Below are 27,860 nucleotides of genomic sequence, written 5' to 3' on the forward strand. Positions count from 1 at the left end.
TTATCCAGACACACAGATGATGGATCAGTAGAGCTGGAGCTCACACACACTTTATCGGAACACAGAGAGAGAGAGAACCGTAGCGACGTGACGCCTCCTCGATCCAGGTTAGAAAGAGATTACTTCTTCTTCTTCTCTTGCTTTTGGCGGATTGCAAACAACTTAAAAAGGTGCATACCGCCACCTACTGTACATGAGTATGAATCATCACATCATTCCAACTCTTTAACTTGTGCTCTAATACAAATTAAATTAAAATAAATCAATCAATCAATAAAACCATGAAATAAATAAAACAAAAAACAAATCTATGTTCTTTCCTGACCTAATGTTAAATTATTTTTCCTACCCCAGTTTCACTCAAGAATTTAAACAGTGACTTTCTGGTAGCTCTTACTCCCTCTCCTTTTGTTCCCAAAACACCAACCACACTCCATTCCCTCTCTGCCTCTAAGACTTTATTCTTTAATTGTTCTCTTTCCGCTTCATAGATGTCACAATGTAACAATATATGTTCTACATCTTATTTTACTGTCACTTTTCCCCATGATATACAGCGTACTATTCAATGCTGTGTGATTTATTCTGAGTCTAGCCATCATGATTTCCTCCCTTCTGTTTCTTTCTTTATAAATATTAATTGTAATTGTCTTTTGAACTTTATGATACTCTTTGCCTTTCTGGTCTTTCTCCCACCTTTTCTGCCAGATCTCCATCCCTTTCTTCTTAATGACTGCTTTTCCTTCTCCTTTTCCAAGTTGAACTGGTAATGTTATTTGCTTTTGTACTGCACTTTTTACTTATTTATCAGCACACTTATTCCCTTCCACCCCCTCATGTGCAGGCACCCAGCAGAACTGCAGATCTATACCGCCTCTGTGAAGTCTTAACAGGCTATGATTCAGTTCTATGAGAATGTCTTCTCTGGTAGTTGTTGTTGTTGATTGTATGCTTTGTAATATGGACAATGAATCTGTGCATATAACCACCCTATCTGGTCTGACCTCTTCAACCCACTGTAATCATATTATTACAGCAAGCATTTCTGCTGTGTACACTGATAATTGATCAGATGCTCTTTTTAAAATAGATATTTTGAAGTCTGGGATGTATATGCCAACTCCAACACACTCTTCCTTGTTCTTAGAACCATCTGTATACATTTGTAGGAAATTGTAGTACTTTTCGTTCAGATACATACTTGTTTTAATTCCCACTCCATTTATTTGCCACTCTTTTTTCCTTTCTAAAATACTCATATCTATGTTAGCTTCTGGGAACAGCCATGGGGGAACACTGCTAAATGGGATTGCTTTGGCAAACGTGATATTCTCCACTCCATATGCCCTCGTTCTTTCCTTACTTGTCCATCCAAACCCACGTCCCTTTTTTTTTGCATATTCCCAGCAAATCTGTAATATTCTGTTTGAAATATTTCCCTCTCCATTTCCTTGTACCCTGATCCAGTATGACAAAGAGCACGTTTCTCTCTTCTGATCTCCAGAGGCGTCTCTCCTGCTTCTATCAGAACTGCATTGATAGGGGATGACTTTATCGCTCCAATACACAGCCGCAATGCTTTATATTGTATTCTATCTATTTTTAAAAGCGATGTTTTTGCTGCTGCACCATAAACTACTATACAACCATAGTCTATTGTGGACCTCATAATTGATCTGTAAATGTCTATTAATGCTTGTTTATCTGCGCCCCAGTTGCATCCAGCTACAGCTCGCCATAAATGTAATACTTTTTTGCATTTTGTTTCTACTTGATTAATATGCATTTTCTATGTATATTTGCTATCAAACCACAGTCCTAGGTATTTGAACTCATTCACCTTTGTCATTCGACGATCCTATAGTGTTAGCTGTTGGCCATCAATCTTGCGTTTGTTTGTAAATACCATGTAGCATGACTTGCTTTCTGACATTTTGAATCCCCAGTTATATGACCACCTCTCCACTTTTTTAATCGCTCTAGCTATATTCTCCATTACGTATGGGGCATTTCTTCCTCTCATCCAAATAGCCCCATCATCTGCGCACAGAGCCGATTGTATGCATGTGTCTAAGCATGTCAATATATCATTAATCATGCATGATGTTAAATAATATTGGACTGACTGCACTCCCTTTAATTTAATTTCAAACCTTTATTTATACAGATAAATCCCATTGAGATCATTGATCTCTTTTCCAAGGGAGACCTGCTCAAGTAGTTCCACATGAAACATAAAAACATACATAGAACAACAAAAGGACATCATACAGCATCATTTACATAATTATCCACATATCCACGTGCTCGGAACCTATTTTGTTCACATTATATATGCTTCCGTTAGGCAATATTATAAGGAATCATTCTGTAAACTTTCATTGTTATGCGGATGATACTCAACTGTATTTATCAATCAAGGCTGATGAAATTAATCATCTAAATACAATTCAAGACTGCCTCAAGGACTTAAAAACGTGGATGACCTTACATTTTTTTATGTTAAACACGACCAAAACTGAAGTTATTGTACTTGGCCCGAAGAATCTACGAAATAAATTATCTAAAAATATACTAACTATGGATGGCATTAATTTGGCCTCCAGTGAGACTGTAAGGAATCTTGGTGTTATATTTGATCAGGATTTATCCTTTAACGCCCACATAAAATCAATTTCAAGGACCGCCTACTTCCATCTACGTAACATTGCAAAAATCAGACATATCTTGCCTCAAAACGATGCAGAGAAACTAGTCCATGCATTTGTTACTTCAAGGCTGGATTATTGTAACTCTTTATTATCAGGGTGTACCAAGAAGTCAGTCAAGTCGCTTCAGCTGATTCAAAATGCTGCGGCTCGTGTACTAACCAGAGTTAGGAAAAGGGACCACATTACTCCTGTTCTGGCTGCCTTACACTGGCTCCCTATAGAACACAGGATATAATTGAACATTTTTCTTCTCGCCCTTAATGGGCAGGCGCCATCTTACCTTAAAGAACTCATTATACCCTACTGTCCTATTAGGGCATTGCGTTCCAAGAATGCAGGGTTGTTGGTTGTTCCTAGAGTCTCTAAAAGTACAATGGGAGCCAGAGCCTTTTCTTATCAAGCTCCACATTTGTGGAATCAGCTTCCAGTTTGTGTTTGGGCGGCAGACACCCTATCCGTTTTTAAGAGTGCGCTTAAGACCTTCCTTTTTGAAGCTTATAGTTAGGGCTGATTAGATTCAGCCCCTAGTTTTGCTGATATAGGCTTAGTTTGTCGGGGGACATCTTACTTCTTTCTTCTCTCTGTCTATACCTGTGTACTCTCATGTTCCGATTAACCCAGCTTCCCCAAATTTCTTTCTTTTTGGTGTCTATATACGCTGGGATCCGGAGTCATGGATGATCCTGCGGTCCTGTGTCCTGCATCGCGAGCCCTGGATCTTGAGTCGTGGCTGTGGTCCTGGATCATAGGTCCTGGATGGATATCCTCGTGGATTCATCTTCCTATTATACACACATGCATTTCCAAACATTTGGATTACCTATGTTGCAAATGTATTATATTTTCAATTTACACACGGCATCTATTGCACTTCTGTCCGTCCTGGGAGAGGGATCCCTCCTCTGTTGCTCTCCCTGAGGTTTCTCCCATTTTTCCCTTTAAACTGTGCGTTTTCTCCGGAAGTTTTTCCTTGTACGATGTGAGGGTCTAAGGACAGAGGGTGTCGTATTGTCATACTGATATTCTGTACAAACTGTGAAGTCCACTGAGACAAATGTAACATTTGTGATATTGGGCTATATAAATAAACATTGGTTGATTGATTGATTACTTTGTGTGAGTGCTGTTGCGCAATCGACGGCTTTTTACGCAGCGTGGTCTGCCTGCGCTCCGTTTGTTTGATGTGTATTTTCAACCCTGTCTCCTAAAAATGACGTTCCCACAGAACTAAACTGCATTCTCAATTACGTTTAGCTAGAAACGTATTTTCTCCCACGTTACGTTTGTTATGAACGTATCTAAAATAAGTTTATTTTCTACATATCTTCTAGATATGTCCTTTGTGTTTTGAAGGTTTTCAAAATCCAAAATTCTTGGAGTTGTCTTTTAAAAATAAAGACAAAAAAGAACAAAATCCGAGTTTTCCAAGCGTCCTCTGTTGCCCTGCAGCCTCTCAAGTTCGGGCTAAATCACTATGTACATGCCAAAACCCTGAAGAACTTGACAAACACCGTTTCTAAACATCTTCTGAAATGTACAATATAGTCCCTTTGAAAAGGTTTTTTCACAGTCAATAAATACTTTAAGAAGTTAAGACATGAAATGACATTAATGAAATGATGGAGTGAAAGTGTAAAAGGGAGAAAAGGAAGAGTCTATACATTCATTATCGCTTTAGAAATTGATTGCCATAATGAAGCAAATGTTGTTACAAAAAAGTGAGTAAATTGCTTAAACTATGTTGAAAAGAAGTCTGTACCATTGCTAACACTTGTATGCATCTTCTCAATGAAAATATTTGAAACAAAAAATATGAACATGTTAAACTTGAGGACTCCTTTTCTGAGGGTTCAAGCTGGAACCACGTGCTTTATCTGCTTTGAGTTCGTTTATAAAAAGTGCTGGAATTGACTACATAGCATTTTTAGAGCCTGATCTACATAGTAAACTCAATATGAAGTTACATTTAAAATCTTTTTTTTCATGAAGTCTCAAAGGCACCCTACAGCGATATAAACCAATACTGAAAAGTCTCAAACTAAATTCATACTTTTGTTTCATGTTTGTTTATTTATTCAGTGTCAGAGGAAGACATAACACAACTCAAGAAGAGACAGAGATCACTCTTTAATGGTTATTAGCAAGTTAGCTAGTTTAATGTTCAACCAACAGTTTGTTTTCTTGGAGAAATAAAATGCTGTCTCTAACAGTCAGGAATAAAATAAATAACCACTAACTTTGATGATGAATTTCTTCACTGTCACTGTACATTGCTGATTAGGTTATACAACATATGAACAAACCATAGCTGTGTGTTTACCTGATGAAGCTGGCAATGTAGACGTTAACAAATGTGGCCATGAGGTACTGGCAGTCGAACCGGTCCATAATGCCATCGTGACCCGGGATCGTGTTGGCATAATCCTGGAAGAACAAACAACAGTACGTGTGATCAGACTGCTGCTATGAATATAATATACATGGAGCAAAGACAACAGACAATAAAAGGATAGTTGGATTGTTTTGAAGTAAACAAACGTGTCAGAAATCCTTACTTTGATCTTGAAGGATGTCTTGAAGTCGCTGGCGAAGAATCCTCCGAAGGGTCCCATGATGGAGGCGAAGGAGGAGAGAGCGAGGCTGTGGATCTGGAACGGATACAGACGCACCTTGGTCTGCGGAGACAGGAAACATGTGTCAGACTGAAACAGAGACCAGCAGTTCAGTGAAACTAAACTAGTTACTAGTTATTTGGCTAAAATAGGACTTGCATCCCCAGGCTTTTAGTATCTAAATCAAACCTGGCTGAGAAAAATATAATGAGGTTGAAACGTATGATAAAATCCTGGTGTTAAACGGGATTTAGGTTCTGTGTACTCTAGAAACCACATTTAGATATATTTTAACTTTACTTAATGAGTAACACAGGATTAAAACTAAATAACATAGATGACACAATTAAAGTGTTTGAAAGGTTGCGACACATACATGATTCTACAAATATTACGGATCCCTCTTGTTTTTTGGCATACTGGAGTTGCAATATAGTGATTTTATTGTTTCATAGTTACATTCATGTTTACATGACTTGTGATGCCAGAAAACAGGAAGGACAGATAAAGGTTAGGAGAGTCTAGGAATCGACCGATATGGCTTTTTCAAGGCCGATACCGATACCGATTATTAGTAATCAAGGAGACCGATAACCGATATTTGGAACCGATATACATTTGCAGTCAAATCAGAAAATCTTGGTGTCAAAATGTAGAATAACACAAACTACAACACAACTCAACACAACTTCTTTGAAATGCATTTAAGCATATATTATGTTTAATTAACTGTTAAACATCTTACAACTGCCAAACATCTTACAACTGCCAACTCTCTGTGCCCTTTTCTTTAGTGCAGTCATCTGCTATGAGTTAGAGAGAGATACAAGAAGTGGGGCTGCAGGCTGACATGCTTAACTAACAATAATGCTTAATTTATTATATCTGTCTATCTAGCATAAAATCCTAATAAGCTGCTAGCAACTGTAAAACACTAGTGCTAGCTAATGTTTTGCAAACTATTCAAAGTGAGGCTTTTACAGTAGACCTAACGTTAGTCTAGTAGCCTCACTTCTAATATTTTGCTAAACATTTGCTAGATACATGTTGGCTAGCTAATGAGCTTCACATATCAACCTGAAAAACTGCGAGGCTCCACTCGCAGCCCCTCCCCCCGTCCGCACCACAGTTACTCCGCTGCGAGACGCTGCACGCACCCCCAACTCTGACTGACTTCCCGCGTCCCTGTGTAACTGGGAAACTGATAGAATTGGATCATAAGATCGTGGTGTTTTTGCAACTTCAGCATAGGGGATAGGGATGTTTATTGACCTTCGGTTTAACACATGTATGGCTCTGCCGCTCAGCGCTGCTGCTTGCTTCAGTCTGTGTCTGCGTCGCACCTGCCTGTAATCTGAGAAGGTCCCGCCTCTCTGGCTGGCTCCCGCCCGGAAAATCTTCAGTAATAGCCTATCAGATAGCGCTGTGGGCGGGACATTGCTCGTGTACACAGAGTGGTGACTGCAGCCAGAGAAACGGCCTCATCAGAGCCAAAATGTTATCAGCAATTTGATAAAAAAAAGGCGGATACCGATAATCGGTCAAATGCGGAATATCGGCGGAATATTGACAAATATTACGGATCCCTTTTTCTTTTTGGCATACTGGATTTGCAATACAGTGATTTTATTGTTTCAAGTTACATTCATGTTTATATGACTTGTGATGCCAGAAAACAGGAAAGACAGATGAATGTCAGGAGAGTCTTACCCATCCGGTGAAGGACTCCAGGACGGAGGGCAGGGTGTAGTCCTGCAGCTGGAAAAGCTCCAACGGCTCGCAGTCCACCTGGAACCGGTTGGAGTCGTTGTTGAACTCCACCGGGCAGACGAAGTAACGCCAGCCGGACATCACGTAGGAGAGCTGGGGGAGAACAAGCTTCAAACACTATCACAGTTTATTTCTTGTTAATTTACAACTTTACGAGTTATTTGACAGACTAATACACCCTTCTGCTGGCTTTTAACCGACATAGGCCCCAAAACACTGTGATATCATTCTCTATGTGAACATAGAGCCTGGATTATGTCCAAACATCACAGGATTTATGTGTCTTGTACGCTGAGTTGATTGTATCCGCTTCACAAATGTTGTCTTAGATGATTGCTTTCCCTTTGATTAAACAGGCACTGATTTTTCTGCTTGAATATTTCTGGCTGTGAAACACTTGAGCTGTGTTTATAAGTGTTTAAATCTGCAGTGTAACTTCCTGTAGTCTCATTAATAAATGTCAGACTTGCAGTGTGGTATAAAAGGCTAAATAAATCAATAAAATACAGAGCGTTAAATGTGTGCAGCGGGCGACACCATCTGGTCACAACTCTAAATATTTTACCATGTTTATGTGCAAATGAAGAACTCTCACTGGTTCAGAACCTTTTTCCTCAAGTGAGTCACTTTTCTTTTCTGAATTTTGTTATGGGTATTTCACTTTACATAGAATACATAACAATAACAGTGCAGAACATCTAATACACTTCACTATGAATCCAGAACAATACAACTGCAGGAGTTTGGATACAGCGAGATGTTTGCATGCATTTAGAGCAGAATCCAGCAGAGTGGATTGTGCTGTTCATCCTATGTAATCTATATGCAAAGAAAAAAGTCTAAATATTTAAGATAAAGCTGTGAAACAATCTCAACAATTGGCAGCAAAAAAGTAGCGTTTTTTAATTGGAATAAAAGGATACATGTTGTGATAGGAAGTTCTAATATCTTAAGAGAAGAGCTTGAATATTACAAAATAAAAAATACAAACTATTTTGGCTCCTTCCTGTCTTTCTACTGGTCTTTCTTGGCTTTATACTGGCTATCTTCTAGCTCTATCCCTGATCATTTTCAGAACCTGAAGGCTCTATACGGGCTATCTTCTGGTTCTCCTCTGGATCCATCCACTATCTCTTGTCGATGTCCAGTGAACTACACTTTTGTTACTGGAGCAGGTAAAGCATACAACAGATACTTTCAGCATTATCGGAGCACAAAGAAGAAGCTTGGATGAAACACAGCGGACTTCTAAACAATGAACACCCGCAACTTAGAAGAAATAAAGTTGGGTTTTATGCGTTCTAATATTGCAATGCAAACCCATGATGTAATGAAAGTAATTAAGAATAATGTAATAATTAAATGCTCATTTCAGTAGATTTAATCAAACAAAACATAAACATATTGGACATGGCCTCAAGACTGTAACCCCTTCACATTCTGTTGAAATAGTCAATTTACGAGCCATATCTTACATTGATGTTTTGAATCATTAATATGTGGATGACAGTTGAACTGGATGATGTAACATTTATGCCATCTGCTGGAAAGAAGACGTATCGCTCTGTTGCCATCGTTTGGACACCAAAAACAGAGTGAAGCTCTCATTTCATAAACAATCTTTGAGTACAGACACTGTCCTGCAGAGAGCACACAACCCAACAGCACGTCTTTGGTCGAGCATCACTTTACAAAACGTTTGCATCAAGACACTAATGGCGCATTTCCACTGCAGCGGGTAGCCCCGTTTAAGCATCCTTAAATCGTCCTCAAGCGGCCAGGCCAGTTGTTGGTGGCCTTTCCATATAGCGTAGCACCGGCTAGCGGGTACTTTTTCCCTCTTTTTCCGGCCCCATAAAATCGTGGTTCTATCAGGCCAGGGCTGAACTAGTGACGTCAACACTCTCGACTGCTGATTGGTCAGAGAGAATCGTCACAAGATCGCGCGCGAGATCATCCCTAGCGTCGCATATACATCTAGAAGCAAGTTTGCAGCATTTTTATACACAGCATTTTTGTAAACGGAGGAGCTACAAAAATGGCAACGTCAAAGGAAAGCACACCGCGGTCGACCGAGGAGGTGACGACGTTCCTACATCTCATTGGGAATGATCAAATCCAGCGGGAGCTCGACGGAACAACTCCAAATGTGAAAAAAAAAAGCTGATCGCCCCGCCTACACTGTGTTGCTACCCCAGGTCCTAAACTGTAATGGAAATGCGCCACAGTCTCGGACGGCCAGCGAGGCAGCCCGAGGCCTGAGCGAGGACGCTTATGGCGCGTTTCCACTGCAGCGGGTAGTTCGCTTTAAGCGTTTCCACTTGGTCTAGTTTTGGCCCGGGGCTACTTTTTCACCTTTTTTCTGGCCCGACTAAATCGTGGTCCTAGGGCCAGGAACAACCAGGCTGAGTCGGGCTGAGTATGCTAAACAAGAGAGAGAATCGCTGGCAAGGGGGCTACATCTACAACAAGATGAACATATTTGACCGTGATTCAATTGTAATGCACATTTCAAAATGATGCCGAAGTAACAACATACTGATACCGGTTAGTAAAAACCAGGAATTAATGCTTTGACAAGTCTGCAGACAGACGGCAGGCGAAAAACCCTTTTAAAATGCGTGTTTTCTAAATGTAGCTTGGCTAAGCTAACATTATATGCTCCGACCGTCCACACTCACAACAACGGCCTACAGACATAAATAAACCAGCGACCGTATTCGCCATGACACAGGCAGTCTGTGGTTTGTACTTGTTTAACTTTTGTCAAGTTTCTGAACAGATATGAGGAGCTGTGAGCTCTGAGTGCTAAGAGCTAACGGCTGTGTTGTTTTTCTGGGGCTCTCATTGAAGATTACGTCACGGCTCCGCCTACACTGCGTTACTATAGTAACTGCCCCAGTTCCTAAACTGTAATGGAAACGCAGCATTAAAACGAGCCGGGCCTAATAAGGCCTAACCAAACCGAGCGAGGCCGAGCGAGGCCTGCAGTGGAAACGCGCCATTAGAGACGCTCAAACGGGGCTACCCCGCTGCAGTGGAAATGTGCCATAAGGCTAGCTGGTCCATTGTAAAGGTCAGTCCACCTTAAATGAGCAGTGGGTGATCAGTAGGTGAAAGACAGGACACGGGAACTTGGTCCTGAGGAAATGTAACGATTATTAAACAAGAAATATTCCAGTCAAGGGGTCAAAGAAATGAACATTTGTGATTATTAGCGAATCGGTTGCAGATGGGTGAAATCAGTATTACATGTATATATGTAGCATTAGGTCATCAGGATACAAAATAGGCAAATGTATTCCCTTACAGCAGGGATGACCAACTACATTTGTCCAAGGGCCAAAATGTGTCCGATAGACACTATCGCGGGCCAGCGATTTTTATATAGCCAAGAAAGGGGGGGGGGGGGGGGGGGGGTTTATTCCATAAAAAAAAATAATAATAATTATTGTAAAAAATAAATAAGTGTGTGTGTGTGGTGTGTGTGTGTGTGTGTGAAATTCCCTCTTTGCATGAGATGCATGTTACTTGCACAATAAAAATTAGGAAACTTAGGAAACATTTGACTCTAACTGGAGCAGATTTATTTAAAAAAAATTAGCAACACACTATACAACAAGCATTTTTTGGGTAAAAAAAATAAACTTTATACAAACCCTGAATGTTACAGTATTACTCCAGTAAGTCATGCCATGCCCTGTAACTAGTGCTGCATACCGGTACGCCAAACCGGTACTGGACTTGTAAAAAATGTCGGTTCAAGTCCGGTTAAAACCGGAAAGTCGGGAACCGGTACTTGGACTCGCAAAAAAACTAGCACTTACGTATATTCTGGTGCCTGTGGTTATTTAAACATTCCCTGATAAACGTTATTCAGCGTCAATAAATGAGTGCTAATCCCAGTGTGCTCAGTGTACAACATCACATGTCATTTCACCTTCGATTCACGGTTTGAAAACGTAGCATTTTGCCACATGCTAATGCTAACCGGAAGTGAAGAATTTTCAGAATAAAAGTATTAAGTTAATAGTGTGAACTTCCGTTTTTTTCAGAATAAAACTGATTTAAATTAAATAGTGTATTTAATTCAAAATTACGCCATATCAATATTGATTTTAATTTCTAACAGTATGTATGTACATCACTATGTATGTAGTATACTGTATAATGTACACATGTAGAGTTGTAGAAAATACATGGTGTACAGACAGTACAGTACACTCTGACTGTACAGTCAGTCACTACAGTGTAGCCTATACTGTATAGTAGGTGTGTAACAGTGTAATGCGTATAGTCTACTCTACACTCTACCTTTCAGCAACATTTTAGGGATTTAGGCTCAGTCAGCTCAGGGACTGTTTGGTTACTTTAGTTTGGTAAATGAAATAAATGTTTGAACTTTGTAGTAGTTCACTGTAGTTGCTGTCATAAGTCATTTGTAGACTAAGTGGCAAAAAGTGTTTTTTTTACATTTGTACTTTGTAGAGAAATGTAGACACAAGTTGGAAGGGAGCACAACAAACCTGACGAGTTTGAATTTGAGTTGATGATGAGTTAATTTTCAATTGATAATTAGCTCACAATAAGTTCACTTTAGTTCCTCACACAACTTGACACAAGCCATGGGTTCAGGTCCGGACGGGGCGGTGGTGGCGAAGTCGATAGGGACTTGGCTTGGCAACTGGAAGGTCACCAGTTCAAGTCCCGGAAAGACCAAGTGCTACTGAGGTGTCCCTGAGCAAGGCACCGTTCCCCACACTGCTCCCCGGGCGCCGTTCAAAATGGCAGCACACTGCTCCTAACACTAGGATGGGTCAAATGCAGAGAAACAATTTCCCCACGAGGGATTAATAAAAGTCCATCTTAAAAGGACTTATAAGTCCGGACCTGAACCTCTGGACTTGAGTCCGGACCTGAACCTGAATGTGAGTCCAGGTACGCAGCACTACCTGTAACAGTTCTTTTTGGTAGTGAAGCACAGAGGGACCTGACACTTCCTGCAGTACACATGTGTCTTCACCCTTCTGTTGCCAGCATCAGAGCACCTCCTGCAGTACCTCCTGACCTTGGTGGCATCTTCCCCATAATACTCGGGCATCCAGAAGCCATATCATCATCGCCTTCCTCACTGTGAAAACAAATGTGGAAAAAACAAATAGATTAATTCTCTGGCTTGTACTTTCAAAAATCTCAAATCAGAAATAATTTCTCTACAACAGCAGAACATCAATTTTGAGTGTGTGAATTAACATTATATCACTCAAAATGTATACTGTGTAAATTATGTGAGACAGGGTTCATATAATCTTTTCAATATTTAATAATATTCCATCTGTCATATATTTATATTTTATATATGCATTAGGGCTGTGCATCTTCACTGGTCTCACGATTCGATTATCCTGTCAACGATTCGATTCAATTCGATATCCCGATGCATCACGATTCATACCAATGCATTGCATCCTTAATTTTCTATATTACTGCACATGGCTTATTTTTCATCAATGCATACATGCAGTAAATACATATGAACTCTCTTTTTATTATTTAGAAAGTGCTTCAGAAATCAATAACATAAATGTCTTGACATTAATTTATAAACCAAAATGAATTGTATAGGTCTAGCCTCCCTATATCTGTGTGTGAAGTTGTTCCATCCTCAAAAACAAAAAAATAATGCTTCTGCAGTCTCGCTGCAGCTTCTAGCAACGGTCTTCTGTTAAAAAAAGGACACTGAATGTCCTGAATGTGGCATCACACACAGGACTTGAGTCTGAACACAGCAGACAACAGGAGTATTTACAATAGCATATAACAAGTAAAATACTGCATGTGGGTGCACACTTACATTCTCTGTCTTATTGTTACATAAATCCCATGAATGTTTGAGATTAAGTTAGCTTCATTATATCTCAGTGATTAAGTGAATAATAAAGTTTCTATCGGGTCACTATCAGCCTGTCACTCATTTTCAGGGAGGGGGCGGGGTTTGGAGGAACGGAGAGGAGACGGTGATCGCGGAAGCTTTTTTCCTCCTGCCTTCACAAACTTTACACACGTATATATATCGTCTGAAAATTGCTAGAGGACATTCATACTCTGCAATCCAAGACTTAATTAAATCCACCAAAAACCTAACATGATTGTAACGCGATTATTTTTGAAAAACATAAATCCTTGTGTCTCTGAGCCGCAGCGACACGGAGTGATTCAGAGCGGGTCCTTCTGCTGTTGGTTCTGGACTGGTGTTCTTGTGTTGGTGGATAAAGCAGACTGCTTCGTGTTTGGTGTTGCTGTGCCGCTGTCACGTCTGTTCCCTGATCTCTGCGTCACCGAGCAATTTGATATTAAAGTGACAGAAAAAAAAACGTTATAGTAAAGCCGTGTCCGGAAAATCAGGAAGCAACGTTACTACGCTATAATCGATTATCTTCCGTCACTGCATCGATACCGAATCGTCCACGTCCGCATCGCAATGCATCGTAGAAACGATTATTTTCAACACCCCTAATATGCATGTGTGTATATATATATATATATATATAATATAAGTAATAATTGTAATAATTGTAAGTCGCTTTGGATAAAAGCGTCAGCTAAATGAAATGTAATACCGTGTTAAATTCAACATGTATATGTCTTGTTTATTTCAACAACAAGAACAAGAAACGGCATCCATCTTCTTTGTTTGTTGTGGAGTGTGTGAAAGAACATTATATCACAAGATGGATGCCGTCGTGTTATTGTCACGTGTTGGAAATTACTATAGATGAATACACTCTTACACCAAATAAATAACAAAAAGATAAAAACAGATGAATACTCTTACACCAAATAAATAAGTAATAGATACAAACAGAGAGATTACATACCTTTCCGGTGACGGAGGTTCATAATCAGAGTCATTACCAGAGTCATTACTGTCCCCTTTATGCGTGACGACATCACTATCTTCCCGACGGAGAGTCCTGAAATACGATGTCCAATGCCTCCTCTACGGACAAAAAAGTCTTCTTTCTGGCTGCCATTGTTACAATGAAGACAAATAAAACAAATCCTGCTGATCGATCTGCCATTCTCTGCTCTCCTGTCGCCGCGGGACATGCTATGCTATGCTATGCTATGCTGCGTAAAAAGAGTGGGCGTGTGCCTAAACCAGCTATACTGCCTTTACTTATACTTACGCAAGATCCTATCTCTGGAACCCATTGGTCGATTTGGGTGATTCAAAAATACGTAAATACGTTACGCCTGCGGAGGGGGAGCTATGCGTAAACTGCATCTGCCGCAGCTGAAGCCACAGACTGTTAATCGTTGGACCTACTCTTCTGCCGTGAATGAAAGGATTGATTATCAGTAATCATTTTAAAGTGACAAGAGACATTGGATTAACCTTGAGCAGCGTTTTTATTCCTTTGAACACAACTTTTGATCACAAAACAGCCAAGGTAAGACCTAATTATTGTCATGGATTTGAAAAATTATATTGTTTACTTGCTATGTTCTGGCTGCTAGCTCGATTAATGTTGTGCCTGTAGTGATGGGGTGTATATCCATGGAATCTGTGGAATCTCAGTTTTCAGAAAATGTGTTGTTTGTGCAGAAAGTATGAATTATAAATGATTGTTTTTGTGAGTTATGAGCAGAAATAGTAATTGCCCGTTTTTGCCATGGGCTCATTTAGAGGCTTCTTGTGAGACTTCTTTTTCGAAAAACTTTTTTTTTTTCGTATCGTCAGTTAGCCAAGTTTCCTCCGGTCAGATGGGTATGGAATATTAATAGTTTCATGAATGACACTTCAGATATAGCACTGTTGCTACATATATAGCATTTTCGGACCCGAGCTCGGGTCCGTGGGGCTTAAGAGGTTAAGCTGTGAGGACTGACGACCAACACACTTGTGTCTTTTGAAATCACTACACCATTTAAATCTTTTGTCACAAATATTGCAGCTGTATATTTCCTCTCCTGTGTGGATTCTCATGTGTGCCTTTAAATCTATATTGCGTCGAAAAGATTTCACACAAACTGAGCAGCTGTGTGGTTTCTCCCCTGTGTGGATTTTCACGTGTTCCTTTAAATGTTCACTCCGTGAAAAAGATTTCTCACAAACTGAGCAGCTGTGTGGTTTCTCTCCTGTGTGGATTCTCATGTGTCGATTTATACTTTGTTTCTGTGCAAAAGACTTCATACACACAGAGCAGCCAAATGGTTTCTTTACAGCACTATGGCTTGAATCACTGACAAATTCCTGTCTATTTTTCAGTGAGTTTGAGCATGACGCAGGTTCTCTAGTCTCCTTCCAATCAGCACTGTCTTCAGTGTCGGGTTCAGAAGAGTCTCCAGTGTCAAGTTCAGAAGAGTCTCCAGTGTCAAGTTCAGAAGAGTCCCCAGTGTCAGGTTCAGAAGAGTCCCCAGTGTCAGGTTCAGTCTTTGGTTGTAAACTGCTCTCTGGATCTGAGTTCCTGGCTGGTTCTGGTCCTCGACAGCCATCTCCATCAGCTTCTGTTTCCATGTGTTCAGTTTGTCTTTGATGAGGCTGTGAGGACTGAGGTTTCTCTATATCATCTTCACTCTTCACAGGGTCAGGAGTGAAAGTGGACTTGATGATATCAGCCTCCTCCAGCTCCTGAAGCTGCTCTCCCTCCTGACTGATCCTGAGTTCCTCCTGTTCCTGCTTAATGTGTGGGTGGGGCTCTGGGTCCTCCTGGTCCAGACTGGTGCCCCACTCCTGCTGGTCAGGGAGAACCTCTTCTTTAACCACCACCAGCAGCTGGACATCTGTAGAAAACAGGAAGCACACAGCCAGAAAAAACGGTTAAGTATTAGCATTTACAAATCTAATCACCATTACAATGGGAGACATTTTACAGCCCTAATTAATGCCTTTGTTTTTATATTTTCATATTATCTTTCTTAGTCCCACCTATTGTGTGTTTGTGTTGGCTCAATTCTTCTGGTTTAGCACTAGCTGCAATGTAAACAATGAATTCTATTTGGGATCTTTCACAGATACACTACCCCTATAGTATATAATTAAAATACTCTCTTACAAATTAAAATCCTGCATTCAAACCTTATTTAAGTAAAAGTATGCAAGTATCATCAGAACATTTTACGGCACCTTCTTATGTAATAGTAATGATGGTGCAGTAAAATGTTCCCTGTCAGTGTTTAATTTATGATGTTTCTTGATTATTTGGTATGTTGCATTTTAGTGCTGTACATGTTCAAAATTCCGCTTGTATAAATTATTATAGATGAGGGAACCTGCTAAATATTAAAATATGTCTGTTTTTTATACACAGTACCAGTCAAAAGTTTGGACACACCTTCTCATTCAATGGTTTTTGTTTATTTTAATTTGTTTCTACTTTGTAGATTAATACTGAAGATATCAAAACTATGAACATATGGAATTATCTAGGTAACAAAAAATTGTAAAAAAATCCAGAATATGATTTTTATTTTAGATTCTTCAAAGTAGCCCCCTTTTGCCTTGATGACAGCTTTGCTCACTCTTGGCTTCTCTCAGTCAGCTTCATGAGGTAGACACCTGGAATGATTTTCAATTAACACGTGTGCCTTGCTAAGAGTCAATTTGTGGAATGAATTGCCTTCTTAATGTGTTTGAGACCATCAGTTGTGTTGTGCAGAGCTAGAGTTAGTGCACAGTGGAAAGCCCCATTTGACTGCTGTTGTAATCCATATTATACGGAGCCCCCTGGAGGACATGGAGTAGAAAAGATATCGCAAAACCTTTGCGAGATATTGCAAAACCCCGTTGCAGTTTTTAGACGGTCCCTAAGCACTCCTCTCCCTCCTCCAGCTGCAGATTGTGACCAATTATTGAAGTTTAGCTCGGATGATGGCGCATATCGAACTGTTCTGATAAAAATGACTATGTACCTCGTTGTCTACCTTTGTAAAGTCATACTGTTTGTATTTTTACAACATTATGTTCATGAGTTATTGATCCGCGAAATTCAAATCTGTCAATAACTCAACACAGAGTATGCTTCTCTTGAGGTGTCTTTCACTTATGTGAAATCATTACATTTTAGTCAACTTTTAGTCAAAATGTTTTCTCTCTTTAAACTAATTCAGTTGGGCAAATACAGGAATCTGACATTGGAATCAAGGGGACAGTATCAAGTGTTGAAATTATTAAAGCAACATGTCACTCTCTTAACACTTTACTTGTGTAAGATCTAGGGATGGGTATCGTTAAGGTTTTTAACAGTACTACTACTCTTGTCGATACTGCTTATCGATCTGGTACTTTAACGGTATTCTTGTAGGTACTTTTTGTTATTTTTTAAAGGGAAAAACTAAACAAATTGTTAACCGAATTAACATTGCTTTATTTAAATGTGAAAAAAAATCAAATATAATTATGTTATTATATTGTACTGTACTTGAGTAAAATGTTGAGGTTCTTGTACTTTACTGGTGTTTAAATGTGTTGCTACTTAGTACTTCTATTCCACTACAGTTCAGAGGTAAATGGTGTACTTTTACTCCACTACATGTATTTAATAACTTTAGTTACTTTACAGATGTGGATGAATGATGTGAAATATAATCAGGTCTTAACGTTATTCGTAATTGGGGCAACAGAGCTACGAGTTAAGGAAGTCGAAAATTGTGCATTTCTCCGACTGAATATGACACCTTTTGGCCAGCTGTTTGGACAGACTGCTCGTGTCAACGCGCTTATGCGAAAACAGGAGCCTTGTAGAGTGTCTGTATACTTTTGGACGCTCCGTCCCCGGCAGATCTCTGTGTGCTGCTGCAGCGTCTGTTAGGCCCCGCCCCCCGCACAAAGAGGAGACACAGGGAGATCGCTCTTCTGGAGTGAAGAGAGTGGAAATAATGATACTGCAAGTTAGAAACGTAAGATGCATTTTGACAGACAAGACCCTGCATTTTGAATGTCCGATAGTCCACCATTAACAGCTTAGTCCTGTCTCGTCTCCTCAACGAAAACTAAATATACATTTCGCCATAGTTTTTATTATCAATAATCTATTTTTAGCTCGTCATCGTCTCGTCCTTGTCATGTAAAAAAGGTCGTTGACGAAGATTTTTCGTCATAGTTTTCGTTGACGAAATTAACACTGCATCACTTTAAGAAATGAAGGCCAGTCGATCCGGAAAATGTCAAGAACTTTGAATGTATCCTCAAGTGCAGTCGCAAAAACCATCGAACGCTATGATGAGACTGGCTCTCATGAGGACACCCCCCCCCCCCCCCTGAAAGCAAGAGCAAGAGTTACCTCTGCTTCAGAGGATAAATCCATCCAATTTATTGAGATGTACCTGTACATCAGAGTTACCAGCCTCAGAAACTGCTAATTAAATCACCTCAGATTAGAGCCCACATAAATGATCACAGAGCTCAAGGAGCAGACAATCTTAACATCCACTGTTCAGAGGAGACTGCGTGAATCAGGCCTTCATGGTCCAATTGCTGCAAAGATCCACTACTGAGGATGAAGAAGAAGAAGAAGAGAATTATTTGGGCCAAGAAACACAAGGATTGGACATTAGAAATCTGTACTTTGGTCTGATCGGTCCAAATTAGAGATTTTTGGTTCCAACCTCCGTGACTTTGTGAGACACAGATAAGGTGAGCGGATGGTTTCTGCATGAGTGGTTCCCACCGGGAAGCATGGAGGAGGAGGTGTGAGGGTGGGGGGGGGGGAGCTTTGCTGGTGTCACTGTTGGGGATTTATTCAGAATTCAAGGCACCCTTAACCAGCGTGGCTACCGCATCATTATTCTGGATTTTTTAACACTTTTTAGTTGACTAGATAATTCCATATGTGTTATTTTATAGTTTTGATGTCTTCAGTATAAATCTACAAAGTAGAACCAATTTAAATAAATAAAAAACTTTGAATGAGAAGATGTGTCCAAAGTTTTGACTGCGTCTAATACTAGTGTATATCTCTCAAAATATATACACACACATTAAAGCACCTCAGATTAGGTATATACATACACAGAATATATTATAAATACATGTTGACAATAATTGATTAATGAGGATTTATATTAATGTTTTAATTACTTAATGACCCTATTCTTTTATCAAGTAACATTCTAGATGCGTTTACTTTATTATTGAACATATTTATTCATTGATTTTTTTTTTGATGAATTATTCTCCCGCAATTTGAATTAATCCAAAGTATTGTTTTTATTTGCTTTTTACACATTTAAAAAGAAAAGGTGAATAAAGAAGCAGATTAAAACTAAATTATCAATTTATGTCACATTTAATCAACTAGTGCCTACATGTATCAGGGTTTCCCACACATAGACATTACTTGGGCGGGCCGCCAAGGTATATTAACGGCCAAATATTGGCACAAAAAAAACTGGGAGTGGCCTGGCTGGGTGTATAATTTCCAGCTTGAATTATTGTCTCGGTCCGGCCCTGCTTGTACCTGTTCGCTCTGCCATCGCGTGAAGGGTATGCTCACACATTTTTATTTATTTGAATTAGTCCGCGACGCCATCTGCGATCGATTAACTTGTGGACAATGACGCCATCTGCAATCGATAAACTTGTGGACAATGATCCCTCACTCTACGCCTCCTGTACCCAGGCCCGGACTGGCCATCGGGAGGACCGGGGGGTTTCCCGATGGCCTGGCTTGTTAAGTGGCCTGCTGGCCTGAGGATTTGTGTGGGTCTGCCTCACACAGGGTGACTGGCTGTCCACATCATGTGACCTGCCGACATGGCCACTGTCATACAGATCATAAATCAAAGCCCTTGATTGTGTGTCATTCAAGCTCCGGATAACTACAGCTCAGAGGCCTATACCACAAATCCAGTTCAACATACCCTGGATATGTTTGAGTTAGCTGGCTTACCTAATCCAAAACAAACGCGCTCTCGTTAAGCGGTCCTACGACGCTGGTTATCAACTTGGTAACTCAAGCCAGGGTTTCTCTGTCCGGCTGAGTGCGCGTTCACATGAAAGGGGTGGGGCTAGCAACATTTGACCAATCACAAACATGGACAAGCGTACTGACAGTGCAGCGTCATACTTCCTGAATGAAAAGTCAACTATACTATTACAACAGACATATGAAGAAGTTAAACTTTAAACATCCATGACTTAAACACTTTATCCAGGACAAGGTGAATACAGCTGGTAAAATAAAAAGTGTTTGAATGCGTACATTAACAGGTTTATGATAACGAGTGGATCTGACTTTAAATTACATTTGACTCTAGTGTTTCGTCAACTTAACCTGTTAGGCCCCAATCCTGTTTTTCAGGTCTCAGGCTCGAAAATGACATTTCCAGAACAAATGACCATAACTATACTTCTAAAAAGGGGAACATGAATAATCTTTTTTCTCAAAGTAATGATAAACCTGTGAGTTGGATGTAGAAAAGTCAGAATCAATATATATGTTTTTTTATTTTAAAGAAAATTCAGATTGAACATAGTAAAAAACTGTAAATTATAGTGTCCGTCCAATTTTTTTTACCGAAATCAGTTCCGGTTTCGATACTTTAAAAAAAAAAAAAAATTATTTTTTATTTATTTTTAGTTAATTTGAAAAGTGAGTCCGTGGCCCGTGATGGCGGGTGTTATAAATTAGATTGCATAATCGTTTTTTCTTCATATTTTATGTATTTTTCATTGTTTGTTCAATACTAGAAAGGTAAAAGTCCCACAAATGAACTGTGATGGGATTTGTTTTCTCTCACCAGTGAAGGTAAATGTTGATTTTAAAGATGAGATTTGTTTGTTTGTGCAATGCCGAGATCTCATGACCATTATTCTATTATGTATGTGTTCTCTAGTCGAATCTCAGGTTTAACATTAATTATAACGTTGCTATAACGGTCTGTTTGCATTGACAAGATGTGCTATTCACGCGGCACACCTGATGGCGTGTGTTATAAAAGATATTCCATAATCGGTTTTCTTCATATTTTTTATGTATTTTTCATTGTTTGTTCAGTACTAAAAGGTCTAAGAAGTCCCACAATTGAATTTAATATTCATTTGACATGTTAACTATATCGTAAAGCGCTTCGTGGGAATAATTGTGGGATGATACATTTTCAAAGTATCACAATATGTATCGGTTGAGTATCGGTATCGTTCAGTGGTATCAGTATCGGTATCGTAAAAAAGTCAACGATATGAATCCCTACCTCTGGTGGCTACCATTAGCAGCTCATTTTTCTTCTCCGATTTTTGCATTAAAATGGAATTATGGATTATCAATAATTTGTTCAAAGTGACAGACACATTGCTATAACCTATAGATTAACCTTCAGCCGCGTTTTGATGCCATTGAACACGACTTTTGATCAGAATAACAGCTAAAGTGAGCATATCTCCGTGTTTTGCTACCTAAAGATACGTTGTGTGTTGTCTGTATTTGCTTCCCCTGTCACGAGTTCTGATCGCTCAGTGATGATACTTATATTTCTATAATCTGTGGAATCTCAGGATGTTATCTAAGCTTGTTTGTGCAGATCCAATAAGTATATCGATCGGTATAGCTAGAGTTCTGTGCTAACGGGCTTAATATTGTTTTGCCTGTGGCTAATTCAGAGGTTCAGCGTTAGCTTTGAGGTTTTTTTTATTAAAGATAAATAAAAAAGATCAGTTAGCTGAGTTTCTTCCCGTTACATAGATATGAAACATTCATAGTTTATTAAATCTTAAGAAGCCCTCAGACACTTTTGCTTGCAGATCTTGTGATTTCGGCCCCTTTGGCGGGTCTGTGGGCCTTAAGAGGTTTTAATGTGTTGCTCAAAATAATACTTCTGCATACAGCAGTGACCACCAACTGGCGGCCCGCGGGCCACATCCGGCCCGCCAGACATTCTCATCCGGCCCGCACGACGGGGGTGACTGTGGCGTTGGCGGAGTGGTTAATGCGTTCGCCCCCCCACCCATTTTTTTTTTGTACAACGTCTCGTGAGTAAGGTGCAGTACCGGAGTCCAACAGAGAGGCAGCAGCTGCAGGACAGTAGACTGCGTACTGCGAAACCTTCCCTGCCTTGAAGAAGACGTGATCCTTCGTTGTGAAGAGTCTGCTTTGTGCGCTCCGCACCACAGCAGTAGCCCTGCTGCGACAGAGTCCAACAGATAGGCAGGAGCTGCGGGACAGTAGCCTAGAAGCAGGGTTGGGTTGGTTGTAACGGAATACATGTAATGGTGTTACGTAATCAGAATACAAAAATCAAGTAGGCTAACTGTATTCAGCTGGCGTTTGAAAAACGAGTAATCTGATTACAGTTACTTTCGTAAACCTGAAGTGAATACATTTTGGAATACTTATTGGAATTATTGGTGGAAAAGTTTCCTCACAAAATGTAATATTCATTACCAGCAGAACTGTGTGCACACTGCACAGCGCTGCAGCATGTCTGTGAGCGAGAGAGAGATGCAGCGTGTCTGTGAGGCTCCGCCACCGCACGCAAATGAGAGAGAGATCTCTGAAAATATATTGAAAGTTAGAAACGGAGATGGTTGGATACAATGTGCAAGATAACGTTTATGTGTTGTTTCCCCGACTCAGACTGCAAGGAATCTGGGTGTGATCCTAGATAACAACCTGTCCTTCACTGCAAACATCGCTGCTACAACCCGTTGCGGCAGATACACGCTTTACAACATCAGGAAGATACGTCCCCAGCTGACACAGAAAGCGACGCAGGTTCTGGTCCAGGCTCTCGTCATCGCACGCCTAGACTACTGCAACTCCCTCCTGGCTGGTCTACCTGCATGTGCCATCCGACCTCTGCAGCTCACCCAGAATGCAGCGGCTCGTCTGGTCTTCAACCTTCCTACATTTTCCCACACCACTCCGCTCCTCCGCTCCCTTCACTGGCTTCCGGTAACTGCTAGAATCCACTTCAAGACACTGGTACTTGCTTACCATGCTGCGAATGGATCTGCATCAGCCAAACGACTCGCTGCACCCTCGCTGCGAGGGGGACCCAAGTTCCCATCAGCAAAAACACGTGGGTTTGCTAACCTGGCTCCAAGATGGTGGAATGAGCTCCCCATTGACATCAGGACAGCTTGCACTTCTTCCGGCGCAGACTAAAAACTCATCTCTTTCGACTCCACTTCGAGCGATAGAATTATTAACAAAGCACTTATATACTAATAAAGGACTGGCTTATCTATAGCCAGTTGAGTAGCACTTTAAATGTTTGGCTCTATGAAACCTGATGTACTTATATGATTCTGTTTTCTTCAAGGTTGTGTCTTCCTGGTCGAATGTACTTATTGTAAGTCACTTTGGATAAAAGCGTCAGCTAAATGCAATGTAATGTAATAGGGATCGATCGATATGGCTTTTTCGATACCGATACCGATTATTAGTTATCAAGGAGACCGATAACCGATATTTGGAACCGATATACATTTGCAGTAAAATCAGAAAATCTTGGTGTCAAAATGTAGAATAACACAAACTCCAACACAACTCAACACAACTTCTTTGAAATGCATTTAAGCATATATTATGTTTAATTAACTTTTAAACATCTTACAACTGGTTTCCTCTCTGTGCCCTTTTCTTTAGTGCAGTCATCTGCAATGAGTTAGAGAGAGAGACAAGAAGTGGGGCTGCAGGCTGACATGCTTAACTAATAATAATGCTTAATTTATTATATCTGTCTATCTAGCATAACATCCCAATAAGCTGCTAGCAACTGTAAAACACTAGTGCTAGCTAATGTTTTGCAAACTATTAAAAGTGAGGCTATTACAGTAGACCTAACGTTAGTCTAGTAGCCTCACTTCTAATATTTTGCTAAACATTTGCTAGATACATGTTGGCTAGCTAATGAGCTTCACATATCAACCTGAAAAACTGCGAGGCTCCACTCGCAGCCCCCCCCCTCCGCACCACAGTTCCGCTGCGAGACGCTGCATGCACCCCCACCTCTCACTGGCTTCCCGTGTCTCTGTGTAACTGATAGAATTGGATCATAAGATCGTGGTGTTTTTGCAACTTCAGCATAGGGGATTGGGATGTTTATTGTTTATTGTGTTTTATTTAACACATGTATGGCTCTGCCGCTCAGCGCTGCTGCTTGCTTCAGTCTGTGTTCTTTCGCACATGCCTGTAATCTGAGAAGGTCCTGCCTCTCTGGCTGGCTCCCGCCCGGAAAATCTTCAGTAATAGCCTATCAGATAGCGCTGTGGGCGGGACATTGCTCGTGTACACAGAGTGGTGACTGTAGCCAGAGAAACGGCCGCATCAGAGCCAAAGTTTTATCGGCAATTTGATTAAAAAAAAGGCCGATACCTTATAGACCCCTATAATGTAATGTAATGTAGCATTTATTTATTGTCGAAATGACGACATTTCATAACGGGATCAAATCAAAGTGAATGGCCTGCTGCTGCTGAATGCATGGGGCAGTGACTGGAAAAAGTTATTACATCGTTTCAGATAATAATAATAATAATTCATTCTATTTAGGGGCGCCTTTCAAAGCACCCAAGGACACCTTACAATTCATAACATATTCCAAGGAAAGGTTTTAAGACAGTACAAAGAATGCAATCCGGGTGATGTTTTTTATGTGGGGTGCAGATCAGAGGGAGCTGTCCAGAATGACACCAATATGTTGTGTTTGAGTTCTTGATAAGCCATTAAAACAGTAAAATAAGTGTCTCCTGTTCACTAAAACATACCCATCTGTTATGGAAAAAGAAAGTATTCCAAAAGTATTCTAAAAGTAATCTGAATACGTAACTGTATTCTGATTACTTTCAGAGCATGTATTCAGTAACTGATTACATGTACAAAGTAACCCTCACAACCCTGCCTAGAAGTATTCCTTCGTTAGCGTGAAGAGTCTGCTAAGCTTTATGCGGTCCACACTACCTGAGCGTGCTCCACTAGCACCCCCCCTTTCTGGGCTATATAAATATCGCTGGCCCGCGATAGTGTCTATTGGACACATTTTGGCCCTTGGACAAATGTAGTTGGTGATCCCTGACATACAGTATGTGACACTGTAAGTGTTGCACGGCCAGATACGGCTCAAGAAGCTGACTCGGATAAAGAAATATATGATATATTATGATGTGATGTGATATGAATGATAATGGGACACATCGACGTCTGCACTCACTGTGCCGGGGACTGTACGTAATGTTACTTTGATCCGGTTACTTATGTTGTGGCAGATATTTAAGTAAGCTTTCAGTAACACTTTATATTAAGGTACACAAATTAACCATCAACTAGTTGTTAATTAACATGCATATTAGCAGTATATTGGCTCTTTAGTAGTCATTATAAAACACTTATTAATGCCTTATTCTACATGACCATATTCTACAAGTAATAAGCCATTAGTTGAGAGTTTTTATGCAACCTGAAGAGTAAAAGGGTCAAGTCCGTCAGAAAGCAATGACTGTAACTGTAAGTGTGAGCCTTACACTTACACTGTAAGGATTAGTAACATGTATTGTGTTTATGTGATGACATTTGGAGATGTTTAAACTAGGGCTGTCAAGTTAACGCGTTAATAAAAAAAATTAACGCCACTAATTATTTTAACGCGATTAACCCATGTGTATTTTTTTTCCTCGGCCGCCCCGTAGTTTCAGAGCGCATCGAGTTTAAAATACCGTCTACAAGCTGATGCTGACAACCCCGCTCCTGCCGCCCGCTTGTGGCAGACCACACTTCCACGCTCACCGGCAGGCACCGACTGGCTACTGGGAGGACCAGGAGGGTGTGTGTATGTGTGGCCCGAGCGAGCGAGAGAGAGACCTTACGTGCATTGTTGTTGTTAGCATCTGGTGCTAGCTAGCTGCGCTAACGGATATGGAGCTGTTAAATGAAAACAGAGGAGCGACATTTCGCCACAACTGCGCCGAGCACTTGACTTTATGCAGGAAGCCAGACAGTGGGACATTGTCAGCACGGATAGTGCGCAACATGATTGCAGCGTCCAGGCAGCTCCCGTTCGAACACACACACACACACACACACACACACACACACACACACACAACACACAACACACACACACACACACACACACACACACACACACACACACACACACACACACACACACACACACACACACACACACCACACACACACACACACACACACACACACACACACCACACACACACACACACACACACACACACACACACACACACACACACACACACACACACACACACACACACACACACACACACACACACACACACACACACACACACACACACACACACACACACACACACACACACACACACACACACACACACACACACACACACACACACACACACACACAATTGTATTATTGTATGAGAGAGGTTCCAGGTTGAATTGAGGCGAATATTTGTAATGTTCAGAGGTTGTTGTGTTTAATATTCATGAGCATATTTGTCATTGTTCAAATGATAATAAACATTAGCATAAAGCATATTTGTCCACTCATATGTTGATAAGAGTATTAAAAAACGTTATTCCTCTAAGGTACATTTAGAACAGATCAAAAATGTGCGATTAACTATGGACAATCATGCGATTAAATATTTTAATCGACTGACAGCCCTAGTTTAAACACAATGAGAAAATGTGTTAGCATTCGCGCTAGCATTTTCATTAGCATTCGCGCTAGCGTTAGCATACATGCTAGCGTTAGCCATACTAGCCTGTATACATGTTTATTGCACAGCTAGCATTAGCTATATTTGCCTTGTTTACACTTAGCGGTCCTATGTGTTAATCTGTGTATGTTAAACTTGCATGTATGAGATCATTAAGTGCCTTGTAACTTATTTTTTTATAGTTTCACTCCGTTTGAATGTCAGTGGACTGGGAATAAGGAGCATGGCTGCTCATTCCCTGGTTCTCAAAAGAGTTTGACTGACTGTTTAATCTATGTTCACACTGAGACAGTACAACACAGAGAGAACAGTACACCTATTGTGTAAATACATACAAGGAGGTCACACAGTATGATCACAAATACATACAATCTGTTAAAAATCTGTTTTAATTAAAAAGTACAGGCTGCATATGCAACCCAGTCTCACGGCATTTCGTGTTCACCAACACGATTTTTAATCTATTGATTCGTGTTCCCCAACACGATTTTCCCCTTTTTTTCGTGTTGCACAGCACGATTTTTTTTCGTGTTGCACAGCACAATTTTAAAAGCAATGTATTTCTACTGCTTGCAGCACGTCTTTTTCTCCGGTCGGGTCGAGGAAGACCTGAAGCTGTGTGGTTCATAAAAACATGTTCTTAGTCAATATCAAGCCACAATTATTGCTTTTATTTTAAATCGTATAATTTCGGACTTTTGTTGCCATCTGTGAGGAAAAGAAATGGGGCTCAGAGCCTCAGAATACTGACATCTGTATTTTTTAAATATTTTTTTCCTTCTAATTTGTTATTCTTTTCAAAATAACACACTGTTATTTACTCACCAATAATACACAATTATCCTTGATTTTATTTATTGGTTTAATTCCATAATCTCGGGCTTTTTTGGCTTCCGTCAGGGACTAAATTTCAAAATAAAAATAACCGGACATAGGCATTACCCAAGATCCTCAGCTATGGTTTTAAGCTCGCTTATTGGATGTTTTAGCCGCAATGCATGCTGGGATTTGGTGTTTATATGATATGAAATCCGGAAAACATTTATGTACCTTGTGTGCATCTAGTGGTTAAAGCACGTTATTGAATTATTGTGTTTGATT

The 27,860-nt window shown here is 40.2% G+C and overlaps 1 protein-coding gene and 1 pseudogene across 1 annotated transcript in view; one reads left to right on the forward strand and one right to left on the reverse strand.

The window, feature by feature from the left end:
* Positions 1-8,814, reverse strand: part of LOC117534306 (phosphatidate cytidylyltransferase 2-like) — a 44,173-nt gene extending 35,359 nt beyond the window's left edge. Inside the window, exons 1-3 of the mRNA XM_034198514.1 lie at positions 7,034-8,814; positions 5,267-5,386; positions 5,032-5,135 (exon numbers count right to left, since the gene is read on the reverse strand). Coding sequence (XP_034054405.1) covers positions 5,032-5,135; positions 5,267-5,386; positions 7,034-7,174 — 365 coding nt within the window. The 5' untranslated portion in view covers positions 7,175-8,814. The remainder of the gene's footprint in view (positions 1-5,031; positions 5,136-5,266; positions 5,387-7,033) is intronic.
* Positions 1-27,860, forward strand: part of LOC117534283 — an 865,641-nt pseudogene that overhangs the window by 369,023 nt on the left and 468,758 nt on the right.

The sequence above is a fragment of the Gymnodraco acuticeps genome, unplaced genomic scaffold, assembly GCF_902827175.1.
Source record: "Gymnodraco acuticeps unplaced genomic scaffold, fGymAcu1.1, whole genome shotgun sequence".
Taxonomy (NCBI): domain Eukaryota; kingdom Metazoa; phylum Chordata; class Actinopteri; order Perciformes; family Bathydraconidae; genus Gymnodraco; species Gymnodraco acuticeps.